Source organism: Bison bison, unplaced genomic scaffold (assembly GCF_000754665.1).
Source record: "Bison bison bison isolate TAMUID 2011002044 unplaced genomic scaffold, Bison_UMD1.0 scf7180017857941, whole genome shotgun sequence".
Classification (NCBI taxonomy): Eukaryota; Metazoa; Chordata; class Mammalia; order Artiodactyla; family Bovidae; genus Bison; species Bison bison.
Genome location: NW_011488514.1, coordinates 19,913 through 29,557, shown reverse-complemented (window position 1 = coordinate 29,557; position 9,645 = coordinate 19,913). Strand labels below are relative to the sequence as shown.

General features: G+C 60.6%; 1 protein-coding gene across 1 annotated transcript in view; it reads left to right on the top strand.

The window, feature by feature from the left end:
- The first annotated feature begins 1,210 nt into the window (after positions 1-1,210).
- The window catches only part of QSOX2 (quiescin Q6 sulfhydryl oxidase 2), a 16,380-nt gene continuing 7,945 nt past the window's right edge, over positions 1,211-9,645 (top strand). The window contains 11 exon segments of the mRNA XM_010861684.1: positions 1,211-1,225; positions 1,430-1,462; positions 1,663-1,782; positions 3,202-3,250; positions 3,783-3,888; positions 4,023-4,113; positions 4,854-4,999; positions 6,185-6,319; positions 6,558-6,687; positions 8,878-8,934; positions 8,936-9,114. Of these exon segments, the coding sequence (XP_010859986.1) occupies positions 1,211-1,225; positions 1,430-1,462; positions 1,663-1,782; positions 3,202-3,250; positions 3,783-3,888; positions 4,023-4,113; positions 4,854-4,999; positions 6,185-6,319; positions 6,558-6,687; positions 8,878-8,934; positions 8,936-9,114 (1,061 nt within the window).

Below are 9,645 nucleotides of genomic sequence, written 5' to 3'. Positions count from 1 at the left end.
GGGGCGGTTTGGAGGTCGTGTTCACCCCCGCGCAGGCCTGCAGGCCGAGCCCGGGACGGCAGGGCGAGCCCCTGGAGCCTGCAGTGCTCCTTCGCGGTCGGGGGCTGTTGAACCAGAGCCCGGGTGAAGCCAGTGCCCTCTGGAGTCAGGAGGGCCGCGCCCGGGCCTGGGGCCTCCTCTGCCTGGCAGCCAGTGCGCCTGGCAGCCCCGATGGGCGCTCTGTGGCCTTCTGCCCCGGAGTCCAGGGAGGCACAGGCAGAGCAGACCGCGGGCCCCATGGTGCACAGACGTGGAGCACACGCTCCCCACAAGCACCCTGAGGCTCCGTGTTCTACATTTCGTAAGTAGCGCATGCTTATTGAGAAAAGCCTGAAAAACAAGAACATGGGGCCAAGTCCCACGAGAAAGCGGCACCGTCGTGAGCGGCTCTGAGTGTCTCCCGTCTCTCTCTGCCTGGGCCCGGCTCCGCGTGTGCGTGGTGTCAGCTCCTGGGGCCGTGTTCCGTCTCCTCTCTCTCTCGTCCTGGAATAGCCTTTTTTTTTTTTTTTTAAAGATGGAGCAAAAGCTTGTCATGGAAATTCTCAGTAAGCCTTGATTCCCTGTGTTTGTGAGCTGGGAGGAGGTTGCAGAAGTGAGACGCTCTGGCGGGATGGACAGGCGCCGAGTGGAGAGGACGGGGCTCCCTGCTCACAGTCGGCCGCTGGGTGGGGCGCAGCGACCCGAGGCCGTGCGTCCTGCCCGCGTCTGCGCTCCGGCCTCACCGATGGGACGAGAGCGTTGACTGTTCTTCCTTAGTTCCTTGTAATTTGAGATTCCAGAAAGACGTGACCTGTGGTTCAGGAGGGCTCTGTGATTTCTTCCATCCTTTCAAACGCCTTCAGGATGAGCCGGCTTCACTGCGCCCACTTAAGTGGAGCACTGTTCTGTCATCGGTCGTGAAAGGTGGAGCTGTGTGTCTTGTGTGTTTTTCACTTGATCTTTTGCTTTATGTTAATATCAGTACATACTTTTTACAGTTGCAGAGGAAGAAGGCACGTATTTGTAAGCATAAGTGTAACATTAGATGGAACAAAAGCAATCATGAGTTGCCGATGTATACAAGCCTTGGTGTCCGTGTAGTACTTAGGCTGGCCTCTCACCTTCCTGGCCTGTCTTTACTGTAACTCTGAAGTCTTAGTCTTAAGCAGCACTCAGAGAAAACTCATTTGCCATGACTTGTAGCCAAGTGAGTGCTTTAGACTGGTGGTGTCTGTCAGAACTCACCACAGCTCAGGGACGGACAGTCACAGGTTCCCCCTCAGAAGTCACCTGACTGCAGGACGCGGTGAGCGGAGCTCGGCCCGGCCCGTCCCCTTGGGCTCGTCCTGCTCGGGCACTGCTCTGCTGCCCTGTGTGCGCCCGACCGCCAGCCCTCCTGCTTCCCCTGCAGGCTGTCCCCAAGCCCGCCGAGGAGCCAGCGAAGGTTTGGGACTCTTACTGTCCCGGAGAAGGGAGCAGGTCTTCCAAAGAGAGACCCTCACCTGGGGGTGTTGGGGAGACCCTTCCTCTGAAGCTGGCGACTGAAGGTGACCCCCCGTCCTTGCCCTCGCCCGTGTGAGCTGCGCTTGGGGTCTCCAGGGCTCAGCTCCCCCGGTCCTCGCCAGGACGGGGCCCCTCTAACAGTCTCGCTCCTGCTTTTCAGACTGGGCGGCTGCCATCCGCGTCGCCGCCCTGGACTGTGCGGAGGAGAAGAACCAGGAGGTGTGCCGCGCCTACGACATCCACTTCTACCCCACCTTCCGGGTGAGCGCCGCGCCTCCGCCAGCCGCTCGCACGGCCTGGGGGCTTGGGGAGGGCGTCTCCCAGCTCAGGGGCTTCTGTGTGCAGGGGTCACCTCTCATTGCACCCCGTTGGATTGCAGGGTCACACTGGGACTGTGCACTTGCCTGCTCACACCCAGCGAGGCCTGCAGGCACGGGAGTGGCCGGCGCTGCCCTGAGAGCGCGTGCCCAAGTGAGGCGGGGCCCGCAGGTGCCTTGCCCGGGGGTGGGGGTCTGGTGCCTGCCAGCTGTGCCAGTAGCCGTGGCCGCCCTGCAGACAAGCCTGTCCCCATCTCTCCCGCTAGGGGGCGACTGGAACCTGAGCAGTGCACCCAGCTCTGTGTGTGTGTGTGTGTGTGTGTGTGCCTGTGTGTGCGTGCACACGTGTGCCTGTGTGTGTGTGCGTGCACGAGCGTGTGCACGTGCCTGTGTGTGTGGTCCCTCGCCTCACTGGAGCGCATCTGAGGAGGGAAGCCATGCCTTTGGAGGTGGCCTCTGGGAAGCTTCGGGGCCCCCTTCCTCTCAGCCCTGAACCCGTGCCCTGTGTGCACAGCGCCAGCTGCTTCTCCCCGTCATGCTGACCTGGTGACCTCGTGTGTCCGTCTCTGGCTGGGCCCTGCCCACCAAGGCGCCCTCCCCTGGAGCGCGGGTCCAGGCTTGGGTCCGCTCAGCGCCTTCCTATTGGGTTTGCCTGTTGTGTCTCGGCTTTCCCCACAGGGTGCTGTGCTGCGTGTTCGGGGGCCCCCCCTCAGCTAACAGGATGCTGCTGGGACCCCCACACGCTGGGTGTGGCTGGGGCCCAGCCCTGGCGTGCAGTGCTGATGGGGGCCAGGGCGTGGCCTCTGTTCGGTCCTGGCCCATCTACCGCTGTCCCACCTGTGTTCTCCGGGCTGGTGTACAAGCCCCGTGTGTCTTCATCATGCCCTTTTGTCCAGCTGTGAGAGGGGGGTGTCGTCACCCCAGCCGTCACTTTCTCCATTGTCTTCACTGAGTCTTTCAGTGAAGAAGGTTTTTAATGTTCACGTACAATGCTTGTCCTCTGCCGGAAGACCCCTGTTGCAGAGCCTGTCGTCCTCCCGGGAGTCTGTGCACTGGCGCACCACGAGCCTGTGGGGGCAGTGCCGGCCGCGGGGGTCCTGTCGGGGTCCCAGCCCTGTCGGGGCAGAACCCCTGTGTGCCCGGGTCTGGTTGGTACTGAGCAGCCCTCGTGAGTCTGGAAGAAACACTGCCTTGCACAGAGGCCCGTAGAAGCGTGGTTTCATCATCAGTCAGCGTGAAGTTCCTGGAGCAGTGAGAGTGACGCTCTGGGCCATGATGGCCGTCTTGTTGCTTGAAGATGAGACGTTACACGGGCGCCGGGCAGGGCTGCTCCTTACTTGTGTGTGTTGGTTTTTCCCCTCAGTATTTTAAAGCGTTTACAAAGGACTTCACAACTGGAGAAAACTTTAAAGGTAAGGACACACACGTTGTCCTTCACTCTCCTAGACTCCTGCGTCCCTCACAGCGCGCCGAGGGCTGGACGGGCCTGCCCTCCCCCGCTTCGGCAGGTTCGCCTTGAGGCTGTCGGTCCTTTCTTCCCCGGAAGGGTTAAACAGCCACAGTTTCAGCAAGAATGTTTGCTTTTGGCAAATACAGTGGTTAAATTTTTTTTAAGTAAACGTTTTTGAAAACAAAAGTTTGGAAAAGTGCACGCGTCACAAGGGCACCGCGGTGAATTTTTGTGAGTGACCCCCTGCCCCCCGCCCCGGAGCCCACAGGTGAGGTCGTTCGGCCTGCCTCTGAGCTTGCTGTGGATGGACATGTGCCTGTGGCCTGGCTCCACGCCGGGGGCGCTGGAGCTCAGCAGTTCCCACGCTGGTCCCGGGAGGTGGTCTGCGCATGACTCCACCGTGTGTGCCTCGCGCCCTGGGGGCCCTGGGATGGGGTGGGCGGGGTGGGCGCTCGGCAGGGCCGACTTGCCTGTGACGGGGGTCCTCCCCACAGGGCCCGACCGAGAACTGCAGACAGTGAGGCGGACCATGATCAACTTCCTGCAGAACCACACAGACGGCAATCGGCCCCCCGCCTGCCCGTCCTTGGACCCCATCAGGTGTGTGCTTCTGTGGAAAAGGCAGCACGTTTCAAGTTGAATTTAATTTTGTAGAGTAGAGACGTGCATTGAGTGATGTGGGCGCTGGTATGCAATGGCCTTGAAGACACTAAAAGGCTCTGTCTTCTTAAAAGGCCCAGTGACGTCCTTTCACTCATCGACAAGCGAGGTGACCGGTACGTGGCTGTGCTGTTGGAAGATGACAGCTCCTACGTCGGACGCGAGGTACTGTCTGCGCCCCTCTCGTGTCGGCGCTGCGGTCAGACTCCGTGCCAGTAGCGACTTCCGCCTCAGCTCTTGGAGTGTGTGTTCTGCACTCATTAATTCTCGGAATTGCCCATGTGTTACTCAGCAGACTCACTAGAGAAGGCTCGTTTACAGAGAAGACCGTTGGGACGGGGTGGGGGGCTGCCTCCCAGAGGAGACAGAAGCAACTCCCGCCTGCCGCCACCTCCCCTGGGGGGCCAGGTGGGCTCACGGCGGACGTGGTCCCCGGGACACACAGCGTCCCTGAGGGTGTCCTCTGTCCAGTAGGCGTTATGGTCCAGACTCTCTCTGCTGTATTCTGGACTCCCAACTTTGGCAAATCCAGTGCCCTTCAGCTGGCTGACTGGGAGGGGTGCTGTCAGCCTCCCAAAGCAAGCCCTGTGGGTGGAGGGGAGGCTGGGGCGTGGCCCCCACTCGCCTGGGGGTGACCGGCCCCGTCTGATGGGGTGGGCTTTGGAGGGGGTGTGGGGAGCACAGCTCTGACCCCTCTCAGGGTCTGCACAGCTGCTGCTCTTCCTGCCCTTGCAGCCCCGGGGGCCTGAACGTGCAACACAACAGGGGTGTCAGTGGCGGTCGGCCTTAGGGAGCAGCTGAGCTGAGAGGCTGTTAGTTTCTGTAAGAAGGCACGCTCGTCAGCGTGGCGTTTCCTGCGGACCCCACCACCCACCAAGAAGGTGACGTGCCGTCTCATCGCCCAGGTGATCTTGGACCTGATTCCGTACGAGAGCATCGAGGTGAGGCGGGCGCTGGGTTCCGACACAGCCTTCCTGCAGAAGCTCGGCGTGCCCTCCCTTCCCTCCTGCTACCTGATCTACCCGAACGGGTCGCACGGACCAGTCACCGTGTAAGTAGCATCTGCTGCCCTCCCACACTGCGTGGGCACTCACTGGTCTGGGGGGACTCACCACCTGGTCTCCAGAATAGAAAGCGGGGGGACCGGCTCTGGCCCCACACGTGGCGGTCGCCTTGTGAGACCCACAGAAGCAGCAGGATGCCGCTGGCCTCTGCAGTGGGGCCCGTGCACCGTGAGACAGGCTCAGCTGGAAAGGAAGTGAGTTGAGTCGAGGCTGGGAGGGCATAACGGGTGAGAGGGGTGCCTCCTGGAACTTGAGCTGCCTGCCAGGCCCCAGCCACAGCCAGTGGCCAGGGCCAGCCCCACCTGCGTCCACGGAGCTCTCGGTGAGTCACCATGTGGACAGCGCCTCCCCTGCCCCAAGACGTTCACTGGGGCACTGAGGGCACCCTACCCAGGAGCCTCAGGCACGTGTGGTTCCTGGGCTGTCTGGTATTTTCTAAAAAACAATGGAATTCAGGGTAAGCAAAGAGGTCTCTGGGGCTCGCAGAGCTGGGCATCCAGCTCAGCAGACCTCCCCTGAATACACCCCTGAATACACTGCCATCTCACTTCAAGGAAAAACACTTGTTTTACATTGAAAGTGTCTCTGTAACCTCAGAATGAAAAGACGATGGTTTTAGCGATAGCTGCTATACCTTCCCTTTGGGAATGAAAACAGGCTCTGGACCCTTCGGGTGACCCCTGAGCCGCCTCGGGAGGGTGGAGTCCCACAGCAGATGGGTTGCACCGCTGTGCTTGGGAGCCCCTCGCTGCCGGACCCCAGACGCCCCGAGTGGAGCTGGCAGCCTGCAGGCAGAGGGTCTGAGGTCAAAAACCACAGGTTTGGACAAAACTGATCCTGGCAGGTGCTCATACCAACTGTCCGGGCCATCCTAACCTCCCCAGCAAACAGGAGTGAAGCCTAGTGCTTTCACACCTGTAGGTCGGTGCTGTTTCTGGATTTGTCTTATGTTCCCAGGTTGGGGGCAGCTCCCTCAGGCCCGGGCTTTGTCACCATTCTGCCCGCCCCCTGCCTCAAATATCTGCAGTAAATGCTCAGAGAATGACTGGTCTGAGTGGACCACATCACCCTCGAGGGGCAGGGGGCTGCTCTGATCCTCTTGCCCTGAGACACCTCCCGATGGGCCAGGCCCTGGAGCCGGCTTGAGCCTGCGCCTGCCCCCCCTCTTGCAGTGGGAAGCCCCTCCGGTCGTTTTTCTCCTCTTACCTGAGGTCACTGCCGGGAGTGAGGAAGAAACCAGGTTCCCTTCCTGGGAGACCCAGCAGAGAGGAGAGCTCGGAAGCCGTGGTCTGGAGGGACTTTGACAGGCGAGTGTTCTTCCACAGGAAGCTGCGGGAGCGGCCGTGGGTAGGAGTTCGGGCCCAGGGCTCCTCTGGGTGGCTCGTTCAGAAGCCTACCGCCCGCCTGCTGGCCTCTTGGGGATTCTCCCTGTTGTCTGCTGGTGGGGTGTCCTGGGGGCGTCCCTCTGGGTGGGGTTGGGCTCAGGAACGGGGGGTTTCTAGAGAGAGGGGTGGGTTCCCCTGACCTGGCAGTGCTCGCTCCCAGGTCAAAGCTGTACACGGCCGACCTGGAGTCAGGGCTGCACCACCTCCTGAGAGTGGAGCTCGCAGCACACAGGTCCCTGGCCGGTGCCGAGCTGAAGACGCTCAAGGACTTCATCACTGTTCTGGCCAAGGTGCGTGGGCGTCTGACTTGGGGCAGGGCCCCTGGCCACAGGGAGCGGGTGTGCCTGGGGACGCACGTGGCAGGGACAAGAGTCCTGATCAGGTGGAGTCCCTGTGTAGGGTGCTGGAGACGAGCGCTGGGTGGGGGCGTGTGGAGCAGAGAGGAGGGGATTGTGCGGGAGTGTGGCTCGGTGTGTTCTAAAGGGCTCAGTGGTGTAAAGGGCTTGGTGTGGTCTGAAGGGCTTGGTGGTCTAAAGGGCTCAGTGTGGTCTGAAGGGGGCCAAGCCAGGCCAGATGTGAGTGGGCGGCAGGCAGCAGGATGAGAAGGGAGCACGAGGGGAGCAGGGTGTGGGCGGGAGGCCTGTGTGTCTGGGGGTCGGTGGAGATGGAGGGTGGCGGTTTTACAGGGAGGAGACGCCTGTGGCCGGTGCATTGGGTGGGCCCTGGGGGTGGGCCAGGTTGGCATGCCCACCTGTAGTAGTAGGTGGGGCAGGGGTGGCTTTGTGCTTGCTCTGGTCTAGAAGTGAGGAGCTGTCGGGCGGCATCCATTTCCTGCTGAGAACTCTGAGCTCCCGAGCTAAGAGTCCGGGCCCGCGGTCTGTGGGCAGAGGTTCAGGCAGTCGGGTGTCCCTGCCCCCTAGGGCGAATCTGCACCCTGTTCTGCTGGCCCGGCAGCCCTGCTGTGGCCCTCTGCTCTCCGACCTCAGAGAGAGCCCAGGCCCTTGGGTCGCGCCCACCTGTTGGTCACCTTTGATCCTGCACTGCCTCAGGAGGAATCTGCTTCCAGAGGCCACTCTCTATAGCCTCTGACGTGATCTGACAAGATCTGAGATACTGTTTATTATTGCCTGAGAGATAAGGAGACTTAGTTTGAAATGATTCCTGTTGCCAAGTGTGCAGCCCAACACATGCATGCACACACGCTCAGTTGCATCCAGCTCTGCGACCCCATGAACCACAGCCCGCCAGGGCCCTCTGCCCACGGGATTCTCCAGGCAAGATACTGGAGTGGGTTGCCATTTCCTCCTCCAGGGGATCTTCCCCACCCAGGGATCAGACTCGTGTCTCTTGCGTCTCCTGCATTGGCAGGTGGATTCTTTAGCAGTGGCGCCACCTGGGAAGCCCTGCTGACACAGTAGCTCCTAAGCGATAATTTGGCTGGTCAGAGTTTACTTAGTAAGGTCGTTTAAAAAAGTAAAGAACTAGAACTTATGTTTAAGGGAATAGAAAGCTACATGGTGTGTTGCAAATGAATAAATGGAGACTGTCGAGACGGTTCTCCCCCCACGATGACCTCAGAGGTCAGAGCTCTCGCGCCGTTCTCGTTCCTTTGAGAAAGTGCCCCCCTGGCTGCCCAGCTATTAGCGTGTCAAGATGGGGGTCTCGCTCTGCACATGAGTTCTTTGTCCTCGTCTTTTCTGGTGTCAGGCTGGAGGGCACGCATGGCCTATAAGATTAGCATAGCTTATTCTTAACAACTTTCTGAAGTTTACTTAAACTTGAAATGCTGGTCAGTTGATACTGATGCTCTATAACCGATGGAGGAAAAACCCAGACTTGGCAGAGTTGAAGACGGGGCGTTTTTGGTCCCAACGCTGTCGTTAGGGCAGCGTCGGCCCTTAATTTGCACGTGTAATTGGCAGCATCTGAGCGAAGGTACTCACAGGACAGCTGCGGGCTCCTTGCTCGAGGCCTCCCTGGCGCCGTGGTGCCGCCAGCATGGCCTGAGTGTCCATGTGCAGCTGAGCAGCGGGTGGCACTTGTTTGCATGGAAGCCTCGAGTGTGCGTACCTCTCCAGTCCAAGGGCAGAGCCGGTGGGGGGTGGGGGGCTGCTGGTGGTGGCAGGGAGTGAGGGGAGCAGCGGATGGGTGTAAGTTACGCTGAGGCACGCGGACTGAGCGAGTCGGCAGTGATTTCGGAGAGGCCCCCCGAGCCCTTGGCAGCGTGACGAATGAGGTCCTGGGTGGCTGTGGGCCTGTCGTCAGGTGTGAGGGCAATGGTGGGGCTGGAGGAAGGGAGGTGCAGCCCCCAGGCCGCCTCGTCTGTGTTCTGGAGAGACTCCCACCTGGTTCTCGGGCAGCCGGTGGGTCAGGTTGGGGCAGGCCAGGTCGGGGCAGGCCTGGTCTCGGCCCCTGGGAGGCCATGCCTGCCGTGGGGCGTGCTCTCTGAACAGTCCCTGAGCGTGGTCCTTCCTGCCCAGCTCTTCCCCGGACGACCGCCGGTCAGGAAGCTGCTGGAGATGCTGCAGGAGTGGCTGGGCCAGCCTTCCGCTGGACAGGATCCCCTACGATGCCGTGCTTGACCTGGTCAACAACAAGATGCGGGTGAGGTGGCCCCTTTGCAGAGGGAAGTCTGCCCGGGGGCCCCTCGCCGCCCCCGTGTCCCTGGTCTGCAGTCCTGGTTTCCATGACGACCTCCCATTGCTCCCCAGGCCAGGGTCTGGATCAGCTGACTGAGACGATGAGGGGTTTCCGCAGGGAGGCAACGCTAGGGTTTCTCTTTCAATTTTTAGTAAATTCATCTAGATCTCACACCTGGAAAAGGAGTAAATAAAGACAACATGTCCGGCAGGGATGCCCTGGTTGAGCTGCCTGGCCGCTGCAGCCGCAGGCCCAGGGTGTGGGCTCCCTGGGGTCTGCTCTGGCCGCCTGACAGGTGCCAGTGTCTGGCCTGGCCTCCCCTCCACGGGCCCCAGGCCGAGTGACCGGAAGGTGGCTGAGAGCAGGAGCATGGCCCCGGGGCCAGGCCTGTGTGTCGCCTGCAGGGCCTGAGGGGCCGTTTGCAGCCTGCACTCATGGGCTGTTACAGGCTCAGGCCCATCAGCTCACTGCTCGTTAAGTGAAGATCCTGTTTGTTCTGGCTGAAAATTGTCTGACAATTGAATTCCTTTATTATCATTATTAGTCTTCTGTAAATCTCATTACAACTAATTCTAACCTGAAACAATGGCGGGCGTCCTGCATGCTTC